At 30.8% G+C, this 21,274-nt stretch overlaps 1 protein-coding gene across 3 annotated transcripts in view; it reads right to left on the bottom strand.

The window, feature by feature from the left end:
- The window catches only part of ktub (Tub domain-containing protein ktub), an 86,190-nt gene that overhangs the window by 13,668 nt on the left and 51,248 nt on the right, over positions 1-21,274 (bottom strand). For all 3 annotated transcript variants that reach the window (XM_075378350.1, XM_075378351.1, XM_075378352.1), the window contains 3 exons: positions 7,413-7,520; positions 4,958-5,106; positions 2,462-2,629 (listed from right to left, as the gene is read on the bottom strand). In XM_075378350.1, coding sequence (XP_075234465.1) covers positions 2,462-2,629; positions 4,958-5,106; positions 7,413-7,520 — 425 coding nt within the window. The remainder of the gene's footprint in view (positions 1-2,461; positions 2,630-4,957; positions 5,107-7,412; positions 7,521-21,274) is intronic.

Here is a 21,274-nt window from a genome sequence, read left to right as displayed (position 1 = left end):
TGTACCAGATGGATCTCGAAGGTTAAGTTAACATGATGTGTTAACTGACACAAGGAAACTGTTTTGCTGCAGCACATGAATTTTTTTTAGTTACGAAAATGAAGGCAAAGGCAACGGTTTGATCAAACTGTTACTGAAAATGAAACCTGAATTTCTTATTTGTATATTGAAACAAACTATCAGTCAATGGGATAATGGCATCCATCATCTCTTAAACCAAAGAAGCATGTTCAGTAAAGAAGCAACTTACAGCTATTGTTTTATAGAATAGGTAGGTAATTTTTTTTTTAACAACAATTTAGTGATCACAAAGCTATTGTAAATGTCGATACATATCGCAAATGTTAAATTTTTGTTGAAAAAGTTATAAGAACAAGCAAGATGTGATGTTCTCACAAAATTTTGTTTTTGCATGCCAGCTGGGCCACACACAGCATATTAGAGACAATTGGAAAAATTGCTCAATCATCCATCCAATACATCTCAATTAGTTGAGAGATATGTTTATTTTCTTTTCCTTCAGCTTACTCAGCGGCTTGCAACACAAAGCTATGACCACAATGACTTGAAAAATGGTACTGCATGTTTAAGTCACTTTTGGCAGAATTTCTTGAAGAGGGAATGAAAAAGCTAAGAAGCTGATGAAATGCTATGAAAAATGTGTTGAAGTAGAAGGCAGCTACATAGAAAGGTAATAAATAAATGTAGATTTTATGCCTAATAATAAAGCATATTTTTCGGGTTTGTTTTCATTTTAAAATTGACCTTACTTGCTTTGTATATGTTAGAGAAGTCAGTTTTAATACGTCCAATTTCTAACTAAGCAGCATTATGTATTTAGAGAATTATATTTTGTTATTACTAAATCTTCAATAATGTAAAGTAATGAATCCAATTCTCTTTTATGTAATATATAAGTTGTACTGTGAAGATCTGGATCTTAAACCTCAATTTGAACGTCTACAACCGGCTTGTTTTGTGGAGTTACCAGTCTTGATTCTCTCAAAATAAGAGTTAAAGAAGAAAAAAATGTTTATCAGGAATCATTTAAAGAAAAACTAACAACAGGACTAGGATATTTGCAAAACAAAACACCAGTCTACATAAACATTTGGAAAAAGTGCTTAATTTGTGCACAAAAATGTTTTTTCTCTTATTAAATATTAAAATAATATTCAATAATTAATTTTCAAATAAATGAAGCATTTTCTTCCAAAGATCCTTCACAGCCAATAATTAGTTGCTTCTTCAATGGAATATCCTGGTAGCACTTTGGTCATTGATATCTACCTAAAATTCATATTTTTCTTTTCAGTGCTGTATGCAAAATTTATAAGTTGTGGTTAATGTCTTCTCTTGCTTCTATATCCAGTTTCCATGATTAATTTACAAAATTAATCATAATTAAGTGTGGTCCCTGTTCCCTTGTGCTAAGAGAGATTTGCATGTTGTGGTTAATGTATTCTCTCTCTGTCTGTGAATGTCTAGTTTCTATGATGTAATTTAAAAAACTATCATTCGTTATTTGTAGGGTCTATGCATGTGTTCCTCAAATCTGTGGCTGAATGGTTATCAGTACTGCCCAATATAACATTAAATACAATCTCTGCAGTTTAATTTGTATACTTCAGGGACTTTATGTTTCTCAGTGGTCGTTTGTATGATTTTGTATTTTGTTTGTAGTTTTGAAAGCAACACTATCACCTTCTTTTTTGAAAATATTAGAAAATGTTGTACAACTGTTTATTAATGTATATTACTAATGTAATGAATTTTCTACGAATAGGTGAGTTTTTTTAGTTTTGCATATTTTGTATTACATGTTCTCGGCATGTGTGCGAGTGTCAACATTAATAACTCAGTACAAAATATGTATTTGTAGACTGACATCTATCAATAACTTTCTTAAAGGATTTTATCTTTTTAAAACAAAATCTGATAGAATGATAGTTATCATTGCTTTGTGTCAAATGTTTTATTGTATTAAAACTTTCAGTATATTTGTTAACTTGACAACTATCAATTACAAGTCAGCTAACCTTTTTAGGATGCGAGCCATTACTAACAGTGCTACCAAATATTCAGATGATATTTGTTAACTTGACAACTATCAATTACAAGTCAGCTAACCTTTTTAGGATGCGAGCCATTGCTAACAGTGCTACCAAATATTCAGATGAACTAATAACTACTAGTTTAGAAACTTGGAAGAAAGAATTCAATTAACTTTAAAATGAGTCAATTAATATGTAATGTAAAGTTTTATCATGTTTTATCACATTGTCAAAAACCATTTTCTCATTTGTAGACAATAACTGATGATGTTTACAATGTACATAACAGTAAAGACTTTTTGTTTGAGTAGAAATCCTCTGTTCATTAATATAATATATAGGTGTATATGTCCATAAATTAACACACATTATTTTTTAATGTTAAGTACTATAATTAAGTAACTTACTTTTTTGCCATAATCACGTTCTAAATGTAGGAAGTATGTGGGATAAAGACCTCTATCCATTCCTTTTCTATCTCGTGTAATTCGGCATTTATAATGTACTCTTTGTGAAGCTGGAGACAACACAAAACTATCCAGATTACCCACAACATCTCCTTGTATCTCTTGAGTCTAAAACAGTAAATAAAACGAAAGAAAATAGAAACACAAATGTTAAATACCATAGTTACTTTGCTTCCTTCCATTATTAATTTCTACAGTAGAGTACACATTTTGCATAAATCAAGTGACTGAAATAAATGCCATACAACTTTGGCATAGGTGACTTTGTCTATGTTACTATGTTATTAAAAAAACCGCAGAAAAAATCTTTTCTATGGTTGTATTATTTTTTAATTACACGTTTGGAACCTGTATCATTTATTTATGAAACAGATTTTCATTAATGAGAGATCTTCAACCAATAAAAAGCCTACTCTTTTCAACCACTGATCAATCAGAAGCTAAGTAGTATTATTGTTGTTTAATATATCAGTATTTTTTTTTTTTTTTTTTTACTTTTAATCCAATTTAGTAATTAGCAAGCAGAAGAAGAAATTTTGAGAAAAAATTATTTTAACATCAATCAATATTAAAGAAACTGCAGACTAATAACGTATTGCTACAGAAATATATTGTTATATATTTTTTGAAAATTTAAAAAAATATTCTGTAAACAATCCCAATATTTATTCAACTGTAGAAAAAATACAGTATGCAACTCTAACCATTAATGCACTCTTGCAAGTTTATGACAAGCCTTGGTGAGTGTCATCCCTGGGAAAGAATGGCAACTTTTTTTTAGGGTTCACAGACACCTATTTTCCCATTTTCCCATTTCATAAGTTTCTAGATTTATAAATCAGGTTTGTCTGTCTGATAATAACAGACATTCAAATAAAAACATACTTAATTTTTACATTATCTCTATCGAGACAATGATAGCATGAAAGATTTGTTTTGCCGAATTTTGAAAATAGTATAAAAATTTTAATTAATTAAAACTTACTAGTTTTAATAACTAGTTAACTGATACTTCTCCTTTCGGGTTTACCCTTTTATGTTTACTGATTACATAAAAAAACATCACTTATCAATTCAACAATTAAGAGTGACTTTATAAAACAGAACTGTCCTATGACTTATTATTATTATTATTATTAATTCAGCACTGAAATAAAGCATAATTTTCTATAAAAACCTACATCTCAAATTTAACAAGTTTACATCAGATAAAAAAAATATACAAGATAATAAATAACATACACTATAGGACTTTTAAATATTATTTAATAAAGTGAGTTTAGAATGTCAGTGTAGTATACTTTAGAATTATGTGGTGCATTCTGTTCTTTTGGTGTTAGGTTGGTTACCCTGTGGATTCATTGGGCATTGCTCAGAAATAAACCAAAATGTCAATCATTGAGTTATGATTGAATGTGCTTAGTTTCATTTATTGTAATTAGTAGCTGCAAGAAATGTAACTGTTCTTTCGGTAGAGGAATAAATTTTTCTTGTTTTACACATCTTTCACAAGTATATAGAATTATTGAATTGTTCCTGAAGTGTGGTATGTTCCTTACCACAATGAAGTTCAAACTCTCATCAAAAAAGTTTTGACAACAGGCTCTGTTGAAAATGCTGATCAAAGTGGAAAAAACAAACTAAACAAGTTGAAGCTGCTTGATATTTCTGATGCTATGGCTTAAGTTCAATGTCAAAGCATAAGCTACTAACTACAGCAAGATTATCAAACTTGCTACCACACAAAGCTGTAAGAAAATAACTGAAACTTTTCCTCAACAAAGTAATGTGTGTTCAAGAATTGAAACCAACATTCCAAAAGACTAAATTATTAACAATGGTTTAAACAGTGTATTGACCAAAATTCTGTATACATCCTTGTCAACTAATCCACACGAAGTGAAAATTGAAGTCTGGGTCAGTGTGAGTAGAACGCACATTGTGGGTCCAATCTCAGTAATGATCTGGTGATCATTACTGTGGTATTTTAACAAAACTTCATTAGTCAATTTACAGAAGTGGCAATATATCACAATTTGATCCAAAAAGATGGTGCCACAGCACACATAGCTAAAAGAGGTCAATGATTCTTTTACAAAATGGTGAACAAATCATTTCGAGGGGTTTGTGACCTGCACGACTGCCTGATCTGACTCTCACAGGTTACAGCATATATACACGAATTCTGGTACATCAGCATGTTAACATGTTTGAAAACAAAAACATGTGCAGTGTTGTAATGATGTTTGAGAAGGTCACCTTTCAACATCTTTTTTCCAGTTATAAAACTGGAATAAAAACTTTCTGCGTAGTGTGTAAATAATATAAGTTGCATGATATATAGCAAAACATTGTTAATATATACAAATTTAATACAAAATATATTTTTATAAATATTTTAAATATTTTTTTAAAATTTTTATATACTTTAATTACTTCTGTAAGATTGTTGTAAATAAAAGGCACTGGAAGCGTATCAGGTGCAATGACACTAGTATTGTTGACTTCAGATGATGGAGTAGTTGTAGGGCTAACAGGAGTTGATTGCTCATCTTCAATATCTAATTCCTCATTACATAATATTTCTGAAATAATGAAAAAAAAAAAAAAATTGATAAATTTAGTAATCAATGATTACTAAATTATAATTAGTAAGTAGTGTATAGTTTAATTAAATATCAAATAAAAGTGAAGTTCCTAGGACAGCTGCAATTTACATTTTGTTTTCACTACTGCTTATATATACCATAAATAATTACTATAGAAAGTTAAGCATTAGAAGCAGTAGCTATTAAAAGTCGTCATACTAATATTTGATACAATGATCATTCAGTGATAATCTGAAAAGAACATGTCTAAACTAACTTTCAAGTTATCAGTAATTTTAAAAGCATGCTGTTATTTATTATAAAAGTATGGGTATGAGTGAAGTTTTGCTAGAAATGAAAAAAAATTCACTACTAGCTGTTAATTATGTTAAGATGCAAGTACTGTAAAATATAAAAATTCTTTTGATAATGTATTTAAAATCCTTTTTTATATTTTAGAAAAACAGAATGAAGTAGTGTGCAGGGCCAATACTTCAAGCTCAGGCACTAAATTTTCAAGAACAAATTAACAATGGAGAAGAATTCAGTGCTTCTAGCGGTTGGTTATCACGATCTGTCATGGCATAGGCCAAGTAAATATCAAAGGAGAATCTTGTTCAGTAGATGCGATCAGTTATAAGAGAGTAACTTCAGTAAAAAACAGTTGTATAATTGCAATGAAACTGCTTTGTATTATAAATACTGCCAACAAAACATTAGATGCAAAATGAGCACCAAATAAGTTTGGTATGAAAATGAAAAAAGAAAGGGCAACTTTTCTTTTCTGGGCCAATAAGTCAGGAAATCAAATTGAAGCTGTTGCTCATTGGCAAGTATGCCAGCCCACATTGCTTCAAACACGTTAATATGAATTCATTACCAGTTATTTTTAAAAATAATAAAAATGCTTGGATGACACATATTTTTTAAGAGGGTTTAACAATGAATTTGTGCCTTGTGTTAAAATTACTTCTGAGTTCAAAAATTGGAAGAAAAAGCTTTTTTACTTTTTGACAATGTTCTACTCATCCGCCTACTGACTTGCTGAAATCTAAAGATGGGAAAATAATCGTAATGTTTTTTACCCAAGAACACCACTTCTTTGATCTAACTATTAGACTGAGGAGTCATTTGGATATTTAAAAGCTTATTAGCGACCAGAGCTACTGACCGCTACCGTGGAGTAACAAATTCTATTACAATTAAAAATTGTTGGTCGGTATTTTCACAGAGTAATACAGAAGGCACAAACAGGAAATTTCATATTTTTACTGACGAACACACAATGGAATTGTCAAATTCAACCAGGCAAGAATTGACTTGTGGGTTCAAGAAGACAACACCTGTTGCCCACTACATGACTGATGAAGAAATTGTAAACTCCGTTCTACAACCTAATGTTAATTTGTCAGAGAAGCAGGGGAAGGTGTTGCAGGGGTCACTGTTACGGATAGGTCTACATTCTCGATAAAAGACGTTCTGGAAAGTATAAATAGTGTAATAACATGGATGGAGCAACAATGTTGATTAGTGATGATCGTCAATTTTGCATTTACAAAGTGTAAAGTCATATTATAGAGAAGAAACATAACAGCGAACCAAAAAACAATAACTTCTTATTTTAAAAAATTTACGTTCAAAGAAAAAATATCATATCTTCCACCCTTAACTTGTTTCTATGTAAGTACACATTATACTGTATTGACTTTTTCTATTAAACCATTTTTGATTTTTTTAATTGATTCCCTTTGTGATTTAAAATTTACTTCTCGAAATAACGCAGGTGTCACTTAAGTCCCCGCGTTAATAGCGGGATTACACTATTTTGTTTTCTTTTTTTTTATTATTGAATTATCTCCTGTAATTTTTTTTTTTACAATCACAAGTTAATAATTATTATTAAATCAATATGTTTAAATTTAAAAAAAAGTTAAAAAGCAAAAATTGGATTCAAACCGATGTAACCTTTCCTTTAAGACCCAAATATAATTAAAATTTTAATTTTAATTTTGATTGCAATCAAAAAGGGAGGTGCACAACTAGATATTACAACAATGTAAATAAAAAATTACAACATCTTACGGCTAATAGTTTTTGAGTTATTTGAGATACATGTGCATATACATTCATCATACGTACGTACAAACATCACACCGAAACTAGTCAAAATGGATTCAGGGATGGTCAAAATGGATATTTCCATTGAAATATAAAAACTGAAATGTATCACCATCAAAGTACTAACTTTACTTCGTACAAGGAAGTAACAAGTAAAAGATAAACCATCAAAGCACAAGACTCACCAACTGAATTATCTTCTTTAGTATCATTAACTGGCGGCATAGTTATGACTGTATCACTGGAATCAGGATTTCCATGAACCATTGTGAATTGCAATGGGCCATCGTAACCTAAAACAAAAGAGAAAATATAATTTTAAATTTAATTTCTTATTTGACTTGTTATGAACATAAATACTGTATATTGTGTAATAACTTAAATAACTTTTCGTTGACTTGAGAGAAGAGAAGAAAATGGGATAATGCTTTCTGAAGAGTAATAAGCCTACAATCCCAAGCTCAGGAAAATGGAGGAGTTAAGTTGCTTTCCGTTTATTTATTGGAGTCAAACATTATATGAATACTGAAGAAATATATCTGGAATGAGTTTTCACTGAGATATAAAAATATATCTCTGAAATAAGTTTTCAGTGAGATATATAAATATATCTCTAGAATGAATTTTCAGTGAGATATATAAATATATCTCTGGAATGAGTTTTCAGTGAGATATATAAATATATCTCTGGAATGAGTTTTCAGTCCAGAGAAAAACTCATTCCAGAGTTATTTCGAGGACTAGGAAAAATAAGTAGTTGTTTTACCTTACAGTGATTTTTTTTTTTAGGATACATTAAACAGACGACATAGCTGGCAAAGTATTGCATGAAGTAGTATTACTTTTTTTGAAGTAAAGTTTCTCTAAATCTACACCCCGTCCAAAAATGATAAAATACAACAATTTTCAAAAAAACTTTTCTGCATTTTAGGTTCAGGATGTATAATTTAAAGAAAATTTAGACATTTCCGGTTAACATTATTTATGAGGTAAAAGCTTTTAAGGTCAAAAACAGTACATATATACAGTGTTATATTTTTCAATCCGTTATACCTCCGTAAATGCTAGTTTTGTCAAAATTTATGTTATTAAAATGTTAAGCCTTTTATTTTGAACAAAAAGACATTTTATTTTTTTTAAATCGGTTAACGAACAGTCGAGTCAAGGGAAAAAATGATGTAATTTTGTAATTATTAGGTCATTATTTTGAGAAAATTATTAATTTCATACTAATTTACGATAAATACATTTAATATTTAATCGAATTGAGCGTAAAGTGGAGAACATGAAACCATGAGAACAAATAATCACAACATCAATTTTCTGCCATAAGTCAGTTATTTATTAACAAATTTTAAACAATAAAATGTCTTTTTGTTCAAAATAAAAGGCTTAACAATTTAATAACATAAATTTTAACAAAACAAACATTTACGGACAAACAAACGTGGCCGCCATTTTGTAATTTTCGAAGGTATTTAATTTCAAATTTTTTTTCTAATTTTAAGACGGTTACCAAATATTAATGTGATTCGTTTATTCGAACTTGAGATACAAATTTTTATATAAAAATATAAAAATGTCGGACAGGGGGAGAACGAAGGAAAATAACCATTTTTCCGAAGGATATTTTTTGTTTAGTTTTAAGTAGAATCCGGAAAGATATATCCACACAGCCCACCATCTTAGAAACATATGGCACATACATACATATGGTATTTTGGTTTGGATGAACTAGCTTGGATCCTAAAACTAGATTTGTAAAAAAAAAACTTGATACCCCTATTTTTTAATATGATCACAATCACAATACTTTCCCTTTCAACATAGCTACATTCCGGGAAAGTAAAAATACATAAAATGTTAGACTAAACTTCGTGTGTGTTCCTTAAAAACAGTATAAATTTACACACAATATTCGTACACTTTATTAAAAAAATAAATGAACTATACAGTAAAAGAGAAGCAGAATGTTAGAATTGAGAAAAAAATCAATTTTATTATTATACAATGAAATGAAAAATTGTTTCCTTTTGTCATAAAGAATAACCAATAAACTGACAATTCAGTTACTGGAGGTCAGTGACTTAGAAAATAAAAGTGAATTAAAAAAAACTAATTTTAAATAATCTAATTTAATTTATCGACAGGTCAATTGTGATGTTTATCAGGAAAATAAAAATTTATGCATATTGTGTTTTGCAGATATATCCGTTAAAAAAAGGAAAAATAATTTATTCGTGATCGTCAGTCATTTAACAGGTTTGATGATTTTCTTCATTCCTTTCTTCCTGTATTAAACTTATAATCGCAACATAGTTACTCCATTCTACATCTTCAATGTAGAAAAGTGTTTAAACCGCAGTAACGTGAATAAGTGGATGGAACCAGTTTAATTCCGGTAGAATAAATGTGACTGATCTCTATCGCTCTGGAAGATCAGTTAAAGTTTTGACTAACGCGCTGCAAAATCACAAATGATCTCTTATTCGCGAAGGCAAGCGAGTCAAAATTTCGCAAATTACTAGTTTGCGTAATATGAGAGTTGGAACCGAGCATTCAATTATTCATGACGTGTTGAATTATCGCAAAACGGGTTCGTGATGGGTTCGAAGGCAGTTGACAAGCCCATAGACACCCAGATTCGCATTTGCTTTGCGCTGTAAAAACGGTTTGAAGCAGAAGGTTCTACTTTTTAGATTGTACGACACCTCGCCCCGTCCGATTTTCATTTGTTTGGGCTGCTCAAAGAAGTTTTTATGGGACAAAGTTCGACAACAAAGCGGTACAGAATGGTTCAAATAGCAAGGTAAAGAACGTTCCGGGAATCAGAAACCTCACAGAACGGTGGGACAAGTGTGTAAATGTCGCTGGAGACCATGTTGAAAAGTAGTGAAAGTTTCATTGTCATTGAATAAATCATTTTTTCTACATCAATTTGTCTTGTTAATTATTGGAACGTCCCTAATATATACAAGGCATATTTTTAAATTAAGTACAGTTTTAAAAACAAGTCCACTATTCATTTTATTTTTACGTGAAAGCCTGTACATTTCTCTCATCTACTTTTCTATATAATTACCATCAATATTAAGGCACTTGTATCGTGCAACCAGCTCTTGAACACCGTTATCATAGAAATCTGCCGTCAGACTTAACCACTGCAACACGGTCGCTTTGACACCAATATCGTCGATAATTTAAGCGTTCGGTCACAATTTCATAGACAACTTGAGGAAATTCTTTAGATAACGAAAAAATCGTAAACCGTCTGTTAATCTTTACGTAGAACTATCAGTTAATGATGTTAAAGAACAATTTAGATTCGGAGTAACAGTACAAGGTGAAAAGATAAAGATGCTACGATTTGCTGATAATATAGTAATTCTAGCCGAGAGTAAAAAGGATTTATAAGAAACAATGAATGGCATGGATGAAGTCCTACGCAAGAACTACCGCATGAAAATAAACAAGAGCAAAACGAAAGTAATGAAATGTAATAGAAATAACAAAGATGGACCACTGAATGTGAAAATAGGAAGTGAAAAGATTATGTAGGTAGAAGAATTTTGTTATTTGGGAAGTAGAATTACTAAAGATGGACAAAGCAGGAGCGACATAAAATGCCGAATAGCACAGGTGAGACGAGCCTTCAGTCAGAAATAATTTTTTTACATCAAAAATTAATTTAAATGTCAGGAAAAGATTTTTGAAAGTATATGTTTGGAGTGTCGCTTTATATGGAAGTGAAACTTGGACAATCGGAGTATCTGAGAAGAAAAGATTAGAAGCTTTTGAAATGCGGTGCTATAGGAGAATGTTAAAAATCATATGGGTGGATAAAGTGACAAATGGAGGTATTGCGACAAATAGATGAAGAAAGAAGAATTTGGAAAAATATAGTTAAAAGAAGAGACAGACTTATAGGCCACATATTAAGGCATCCTGGAATAGTAGCTTTAATATTGGAGAGACAGGTAGAAGAAAAAAATTGTGCAGGCAGGCGACGTTTGGAGTATGTAAAACAAATTGTTAGGGATGTAGAATGTAGGGTGTATACCAAAATGAAAACACTAAATAGGGAATAATCGTGGAGAGCTGCATCAAACCAGTCCAAATGACTGACAAAATAGTCACAAAATATAAGAACTGAGAAATATTTGCCACATCTGTTGATTCATCAAAAAGAATGCTAAAAAATTCATTTGTTGAATTATCTGATTGTGAACATCAGCAGCAACGTCATCGATTCGCCTTGATACTGTGTAATATAAGAAAGCAGAACTTTACATTTTTTTTTGCTTTTTTTACACCTATTAAACACCGACCATGTGAACTGCGGCAGACAATATGTGGTTTTCTGTAATTATATGGGGTTTGGACATCTTAGCTACTCTTAATGTTACTCTGGCCTCTGTGGCGTGAGTGGTAGTGGTGTCTTGGCTTTTCATCTGGAAGTCCCGGGTTTGAATCCTGATCAAAGCATTCACCTCATGCTCTGAAGCAATACCTAACAGTGGTTCTGGAGGTTAAAAATAATTGCTATAAGATGCTTCAAGTGCACTTTTATCAGTAGGAATTCATTTACAAATAGAAGCTTGTTGTTGCTCAGTTTAATTTTCTTTTGAAAAATTTGAAAGGTTTGCTTTCTTTCTTGATTTGAATGTTTAGTTTCCAAGTGTCAAATTAAATTTGATGGCTTCATTCTTTTACTGAAGAGGACTTGAAAGCAAACAATGCACTGACTTTTCCAATGAGGTAAAAACCATAATCTCAATAACTGCCATTGTACAGTCTTCGTGTTTTACCAGTCAATTCACTGGATGTAGGAAGCTCACTTTTTTCACAAACTGATCCATTTTGCCTAAGAATCTAATTGAAAAAAAAAACCAGTTACACTGTTTGACTGGACACTAAAAAACCACAATCACTTAAAGGCACCAGATGCACGCTTTTATTCGGCACTAAACTGATGTTCAGCAATCTCTTATGACTCTTTTATATTGCTGGAGCATGTCTTGTTCAAACATATCATATGCATGTTCAAACATGACGCTCACGGCGAATATTGTACAAGCAAACCAAATTACACAAGCAGCATGTACACATCAAATTGGAACTTATCAATGCAGCTAAAGAGTTTTAACTAGGTTTCATAGAGCTTTAGTTGGGGGGGGGGAGGGGGGGGTCGCGAAATATTCACTGTTCTTTTACTTTTTGGGGGCTGTGGCATTGAAAAGGTTAAGAATCACTGGTCTAGATAAACTACTTAGATCTCTAAAATGAAAGACTTTAAAAAAAAACCAGACAACCAATTTGACATGATCAACATAATTTCCCCTTTAATATTGCTATTCTAGCTATGTTCACTGGAAAAGTAAAAAGAGAATTAACCAATAAAATACTACATAAAACTTGTGAAATGGAAAAACTACGAAAAAATAAAAAATTGTACAGCTAAGAAAAACACAAACTAGAATGTTTGTGTTAATTCAGATTAGATGAATTAAGGGTGACAGGTGAGAGAAAGGCATTTCCAATTTCAAAACACTGCCAGCCTCCGTGGTAGCATCTCAGCCTTTCATCCAGAAGTCCCAGGTTTGAATCCCGGTCAGGCACAACATTTTTACATACGCTACAAATCATTCTTCTCATCCTCTGAAGCAATACTACCTAATGGTAAGCCCAGAGGTTAAAAAAAATTTCAAAATACTGAATAATCAAATCAAGATTGTATCATTTAAATTATAAAATAAAATTATTAATGACATTCTATAATTATAAGCCTGATCTATATAATACACTTGAGAATAAATTATTCTCAATAAATTTAAATTTTATTTGAGAATAAATTATTATTATTGTGTAAAATATTCATTACAAATAATTTGTATTTGACAGTGTTGGTTAATGATGAAAACATGTGTCAAACTAAACCCAAAATCGTTCTAAACACTCAAATGAAAAATATTATCTGGAGAGAATATGGTGCTCATAATTTCACACAATATAATATTCCACAAATATCTATAATATAATGAACTGTAAATCCACACTAACCCCAAAAAATATCAATAAAAAAAGTATTAATAATTTATGTAACATATCCTTGACACTAATACTATATACTTCTATAGAATCAGCTAATAACATTTTTAATAAATATATATATATACATATAAGTGTATATAAAAAGAAATTAAACATCTGTGATTAAATTGTGCGACAAAACTTCTTACTTGTGTTACATAAAAGACTGTAAAATATGACAAAACAATTATTGTAATTCTTGGAATGTAAAGTCTAGATTTACATCCCAAATGCAAATCTAGGTCATAGATTTACATTTACGATGTAAAATATAAGCAATTTTTTATTTTCTTAGCTATAGCTCTTCAACTGCTGCTGAAACAGCACAGCTATAAATGAAAAGTACAGCAATCAGCCCAGATTTTGGATGTTAGGTTTTTGTAAATTTAGATGTTTTAAGAACTCCTTAGTCAAAAAAAAATTAGAAATAATAAGAAATAGAAATTTCCAGAAGATATATGTAATTAAAAGCATCCCATTTTCACAAATTTGTTTCCTATGTAACTCTAATTTACGACACAATCAATCTTTGAGATAAAAATTAAAAGTATGACTTACAGACTGATATTAAGTGTTTGTTTTGATATTAAGTGGTGCACTTAATATCAAAACAATTTTAATTACTTGTTTGTAACCTTCATCTGTGATTAATTGTATCACTGAAAATATTTTAACAAAAAAATATTCTTTATATTAATTTAGGTTGATTACTTGATTACATAAAAATCTCATTCACCAATCTATATATAAATAAGTTTATCAAACTTAACTCAGTGCAACCAATATTTCAATTGAATGTAAAAATATCTGTTTATTTACAGGCCTACATTGCCATCTTAAGTGAAAAAAGTATACACAACTTTTAAGTACATTACAGAAATTTTTTTTACAGCATTTTTTATGTGCTCATATTTCAATCCTTTCTTACATAATTATTAATTAATGGTTATACTATTTAATTAAAAAGTCGGGTTGTTAAAAGTTTTATTTGAGAAGAAAACTGATATACATCCATTTGGTCTAGGAAACTGTTTACCAAATTCAGTTCTGTGGCATTTACTACCACACTGTAGTTTATTTGTTACACAAAAATATATGAAATAAATACAATTAATATCCAACATTTTATATTTTAATTATCTTGCATTTATTTTATAAATATACAAGTATTTAATTAAAATAAGATAAATTTTTATAACTTTTTTTTAAGGTTGCAGGCAAGTTTAAGACTCTTGCAATACATATTTAATTCTTTACTGAATATGCTTATTGATGGGATAAATGATGGGAAAATCACAGAAGAGGGTGTTAGTTTGTGCATAATAAGAAAGATCATGGACGGCATAAATTGCTTAAGCTAGGAGAACAACAACAGAGAATGATTCAGGAGAAACGGCTATAAAAACTCACTTCAAACCAATCTGTGGATTAATAACAGAGAAGGAGAGATTAACCAAATTTGATCTAATTTCTAAATTTACTTATGGGCATGATATCTAATTTTAGAAGACTCATTCACAAAAAAAAATTGAGTAATTTGTGACAAACTTTTATAAAACAGCTAATGATTTTCCATCATTAATCACAATTTTTGGTCGCCTGGTACAAGGATGAGTTTAAACAGTACTGATTTCTTCAAATCATTGTACTGTGTCTGGTTCAAATCCTGGTCAAACACGGCATCTTTTGACACCAATTTCTACAGTGCTAATGAAGCTGTTGAAGCCTGCTTATTCATAATTAAAATAATGTACTTTCATGGACACAGTTTATTTACTTCCTGGTTCTTTCTTTTTAATCCATTATTAAATAAATCACATACCTCTTGTAAAGGCTATACTCATCACCAAACCCATGTATAATCAATAGTTATTCTTTCAGTTTCACTTAAAGGATGCATTATTATTTTATTTAAACTAAATGAATAAACAAAGATAATAAAATTTGAACTAGAGAACAAATATTTGAATCACTACAACTTAATTCTCCAATATGTAATTAATTTAGAGAATTAGATACAGTATCTAATTGTTGAAATAACACATCTAAGTGAAAATTTAATAACTTGCATCGTTGCAAGTTGCAATATAATACATTTAACTAAACTTTAAAATTAAATATTGTGATAATTAAAGTAAATAATATCAGTTGACCTAGCCATTTAATTTATGGTAGTGATGCAAATTATTAATTAATATGTAATATGTATTATTATTATTAGTGTTTAACCCATTAATTCTAACATTAACTGTTTAAAGTTTGTTATTGGGTGTAATTATGAAGGTAATAAACAAAACAAGTTACTACAGGATGTTTACCTCATTTTATTACTATTGTGATTTATCATTTTCTGCAACTTTAATTACTTAACTTGAAAAGACATTTATCAACAAATGGTTTTTGCCATACTTTTTCTAAAAGTTTTACATTAAAATCATGTTTTATATGATATTAAAATCATATCTACCTTCTTATGTAAAAAAATTTTAATTCAATTTGGCAGATACATACATAAAGAAGTAACATACTATACTAATTTTGAACAATGTAGATCTGAATTTATTTTTACCTCCTAGTATCACTCACTTTGTGGTATTCCATTTTAATTCAACAAATGATCGATGTATAACTAATTTCGATTTTGATGATATTTAGTTTATTATAACTACCCACCTTGTAGTGGCCAAAAATTATTTTTTATATTTTTAAAACATTTTTTCCTTGGGTAATAGATTATTTTCTAACTTGCCAACAGGTAAAAACAGCCATTTTCTTCACTTTTTCATGAGCTGTAGCATTCTTATTTTACATCTTACAGAGAGTTAAAGAGGGCTTTTTGGAAAGAGTAAACATGGAACTTACTCAAAATTCATTTTGTTACATAACCAAATCTTGTAATGTTTACTGAAGTTATACATATTTTTGTTTTTGCAAATTTTGTGCCAAAATAAATAATGAAAGGCTTAGGATAACAGGCTAATTTTATTACCACTGATCTTCTGTTACTGTGCGTTAGTGAGTACTTTGAGCACAATACTACATCGTTCTTCTGCTTCCAAAAGCAAGTTATAGATAAAGTAAAAACACTGTTACAACAAGTTAAAATTTTTTTTATGGCTTCTAAGCCCAGTATAAAAACTAAAAAAAAAACTCAAATTTGTGTTACCACCATGAAGATTTTGAAATCGCAGCCGTACAGCATTTTTTTGCCTAATACCATGGAAAAGGGCCATGTGATGGTATTGGTGGAACTGTAAAAAGGACTGACTAAAGCAAGCCTTCTCAAAGGACAGTCAACAATCAAATTGTTACACATTCTGTAATTTACAATTATTGCAAACAGTATTACAAATATAACTTTTATTTTCTGCTCTAATAAAGATGTTCAAGAGACTGAATAATACCTCAGTTCCTTTTTCTTTATCAGGTAATCAAAACAGTCCCAGAAACAAGAACCTTTTACAGTTATGTTCCAACAAGTCAGAAATGTATTCTGAAATTCCATGCGATCTCTGAATCAGAAATAATTACCTTAGTATTGGTACAAAAGGACATAAATGTTTCTGATTGCTTTACACGTTTACCAAAGCCAAAATGTAAATATGTCTGCTGCATATATGATGGAAAGTGGGGTTTAGGCGAAGTCATTCAACTCGAAATACATGAAAATGAAGAGTAATATCGAATACACTTTTTACATCGGTAGGGTACTTCACTCAATAAATCATTGAGGGTTAACCAAACATGGGTTCAACTGGAAAATATATTAAAGATTCTAATGCTTTCAGGTTGTATCAACTACTGGAAGAGGACACCATTACATCAAAGATGAATGAGGACTTATCAGTTCTACTCAATAAAAAAAATGGCAAAAGTACTAAGTTATGTTAGATAAGTAGTTTGTTTCAAAATGTGCAAGATTAATTCATAACTTCCATTAGCAGGAGTAAAATAAGGTAAAAGTGAATTGAACAACTTGCTAATATATTTGAATTGTTTATAATTTTGTAATTATTATTTATCATTCTGTAATAGAATAAATAAATTGTTAATTAATAACTTGTTAATTAATAATCAAACGAGTTTATTTGTAATTTTTATAATCTGAAAAAAAAAACATAACATCAATATTTTTGGATACATTGATATGTTTGTTTACGGTTAGAAGGAACTGTATTTTTAGCAGTTTTGTTGGCTTACTGCTGCAAACATTTCAGATTTTAGCCACCTGTCCCACATGTGGTTTTTGGGTCCCAAAACTGAAACATTTTCAAAATCTTATGATTTGGAAGGCAATATTTTTAATGAAAGACTCTGTAACAGTCCAATTTTTTTTTTATAAGTACTACTAGTCCTAAGAGTTAAATGGTAAAAAACAGGACTGTTACTCTAAGCCCTTTATTATTTATTTTTGACACAAAATTTGAAAAAACAACAAGATTTGGTTATGTAACAAAATGAATTTAGAGTACAGCAAGATGAAGTTCCATCTTTACTCTTTCCAAAAATATCTTTTTGACCTGTGTACGATGAAAAATAAGAATGCTTGAGGGTCATGGAGAAAGGCCGAAAATTGCTGTTTTTACTTGTTGGTGAATTATAAGATAATATACACCAAATATCATCAAAATCAAAAATAGTGATGTACTGATTTTCTGAATTAAAATGGAATACCCCGTGTTGTCATTTGTTTATTTTCCTATTCTGATAGATAGTTATGGAAGTAATAAATATGTGGGGGGTAGAGAATGTTAAGAGTAATATGCAGTATTGAAGTGTGAATATGTTTTTTTATTTGGTTTTTTCTGGGTGAAAATTGCATCGCCATTATCGTTGCCCAAACCTGATGTATGGTGTCGTAAAAAACTAAGTTAAACAATTCACAATTAAAAAGTTAAATAAAAACGCCCAGAAAACAGAACAGGAAATAAAAATACAAAACCTAATAGAATAACAAAAATCAAAACAAAAATATTAAAATTGAAATTTAAAAACAAATTCCGAACAACTAAAATGTTAAGACATACAAACATACAACACCTTTTGACTTTTTACTACTTTTTTGTAGTATTTTTAACCTTTTAAAATATTAAGCACCCTGAAGAAACAAAAACACCTGGTCCAAAACGTTTGACGAAAATTCCTGAGCATTTAAATTTACGATGCAAGGCCGCATAACGTAAGCATTCCACAAGAATGTGGAGCACAGTCAAGCGGTAGTTGACTGTGCATGCATACTGGTGCGTTTAGTGTTAACTTCAGATACCCGTATAGGACTTAGCTCTCGTTAAGTCCTATCCGCAGTCGGTAAAGCACTACTTCCTCACGACGAATTTTTCTGTACGAAGAGTCCCATGGCAACACACAATCTTTAACGTGCCAGAGTTTGTTATCTACTGTAGCCATCCAGTCATCTTGCCACTTTGCGCGAACAGAGAGTTTTACACAGTTAATAATGTCGGATGTAGTAAACACGGGTTGACTACATGCGTCTTTAGCAGCAGAATCTGCACGTTCATTAACCGGAATCTCCACGTGGCTAGAGATCCAGAAGAAACTCACTTGTATATTGCGATGGTTCAACTCGGGCAAGTGCATTGCAGATTTCGGTGACGATAGTATGCCCAGAATAAAGATTTTCTAAGGCTTGGAGAGCACTACACGAGTCGCTACAAATAGATACGACGGTACTTAGGGTTAATGGTATTCAAAGCCTTATTTTCAGCGTAGAATTTAGCAGTAAAGATACTCATAATACCAGGTAGACCAAACATATGTTCGGTCATTAACAATAAACGCGCATCCAACGGTATCGTTCTGTTTCGATCCATCTGCGCATACTACTGCGCCTACAATCTTTGGAGAGAATATGGTGAAACATTTGCTGAAAAACAATAGGTTGTGTTGATTCTTTATTGTACATCATTAAGTGCAAACATAAAATTTAATAGCTGATTTGTCAACGGATATGAACACGGATAGAAGGTGCGTCAACATTCATAAGGTGCTGTAAACGTCGGGTACGAACAGGTGCAGTACAACGTGGACGGTCCTCATATCTCCGAAAATAAGTATTTCCAAGAACTGCGTCAAAAGTCGGGAGATTTGGCTGTCCCTAAAGGCGGGTAAAATAAGATACCTGTTTCCGTCTATTCTATTAAGTGACGGCTCACCGCACTCAAGGATGCTTACAGCATATAGCTATTTAAGCGCGGTATTACGAGCAGAGAGTAGGCGATACAACCTAATCCAAATGGGAACGAACAAAGTAATAATAAAAAAGCAATATACACAACCGATCGGCACCCCGATTGGTATTGCTAAGGATTCGCAGCATATCTAAAAGTTTGGAACACCTCGATTTCAATTCTTTGATGTGTTAGACCCACGTAAAGTGGCTATCAAAAAATAAACCTAAAAATCTGACAGAAGTAGAGATAGCAATTAGCTCTCCATTAAGAAACACTTGCGGAATAAAGGAGTCCCGCAGGCAGAAAAGATTACACATGCATTAATATTATACATTCTGTTGATAGAATTTTTACATTTGAAAATAATCATTACAAGTATCTACCTCCCCTAGTACTTTTTCTTTTTCTGTTTATCCTTCGTGAATTACCATTCAGGTATTACTTCGGAGGATGATATGTGTGAGATGTGTGGTTATTTGAAACCCAACCGCCAAAGAATACCGGTATCTACGATCTAGTATTCAAATCCATGTAAAAATATCTGGCTTTACTAGGACTTGAACGCTGGAACTCTCGACTACCACATCAGCTGATTTGGGAAGACACGTTCACCCACTAGACCAACCCGGTGGGTTTACTACCTCCTAGTACTGTTTATAATAAACATTTTTATTTATTGATAATTAAAACTATTTTCTTTTACATGTTTGAATGAGGCAGTAACTTAATTTTTCATTACATTGACTGTTTGAGTTTGTCAATTGCAGATTCCAATTTGGAGAAAAGGTGATTAAAATGAAGTAGAAGTTTTTAAATAAAACTTTGAATTCTTGTTTCAAAACATTTTTAAGTTTTTCCAACAAATTTTGGATATATGTAATGGTTATATAGGGCTGATATTTGTTTTCATCACACACAGTAACTCCCATGATGATGTCTTGATCACAGTAAATATTAATTTTGTAGGTTAATTATTTTTTCACTAATTATTTTCCTTCTATCGATTGTGTTAGTAAATGTTAGAACTCTCTTTGCTAAATTTTTTATTACACCTTTTATATATGACTTGGACCGACAAATAGTTTAAAAATATCTAGCTGGAGAAGTCTTTTTAGCAAACTAACGATTGTGTATTTTCCCATTCCCATGGGATATGGCATTATCAAGAAACTCTAAATTTTTATTAAATTCCATTCACTTGTAAATTTAATCATAAAGACTATGATATCTGTTAAATTCATTTAATATTTGTTTGGTTCTCAGGCAAACATAATAATGAAATAGCATCTTCCTTTCTTTTTCCTGTTTAGCCTCCGGTAACTACCGTTTTTAGATAATACTTCAGAGGATGAATGAGGATGATATGTATGAGTGTAAATGAAGTGTGGTCTTGTTTGTACATTCTCAGTTCGACCAATCCTGAGGTGTGGTTAATTGAAACCCAACCACCAAAGAACACCGGTATCCACGATCTAGCATTCAAATCCATGTAAAAATAACTGGCTTTATAGGACTTGAACGCTGGAACTCTCTGCTTCCAAATCAGCTGATTTGGGAAGACGCGTTCACCACTAGACCAACCCGGTGGGTTAATGAAATAGCAACTACAAATCTTTTATAAAAAGCCACCTTACCACTCAATTTGGCCATTATTTGGGTTTCACAAAATTTCATAACCAAATTTGCTAAACAAGTAGAAATAGTCGATCCCATGGTTAACCCAAGATATTGTTCATAAAATTTATTCTCAAATTTGAAAAATGTGT

Source organism: Lycorma delicatula, chromosome 11 (genome assembly GCF_047948215.1).
Source record: "Lycorma delicatula isolate Av1 chromosome 11, ASM4794821v1, whole genome shotgun sequence".
Classification (NCBI taxonomy): domain Eukaryota; kingdom Metazoa; phylum Arthropoda; class Insecta; order Hemiptera; family Fulgoridae; genus Lycorma; species Lycorma delicatula.
This window is presented reverse-complemented; position numbering and strand designations above follow the sequence as displayed.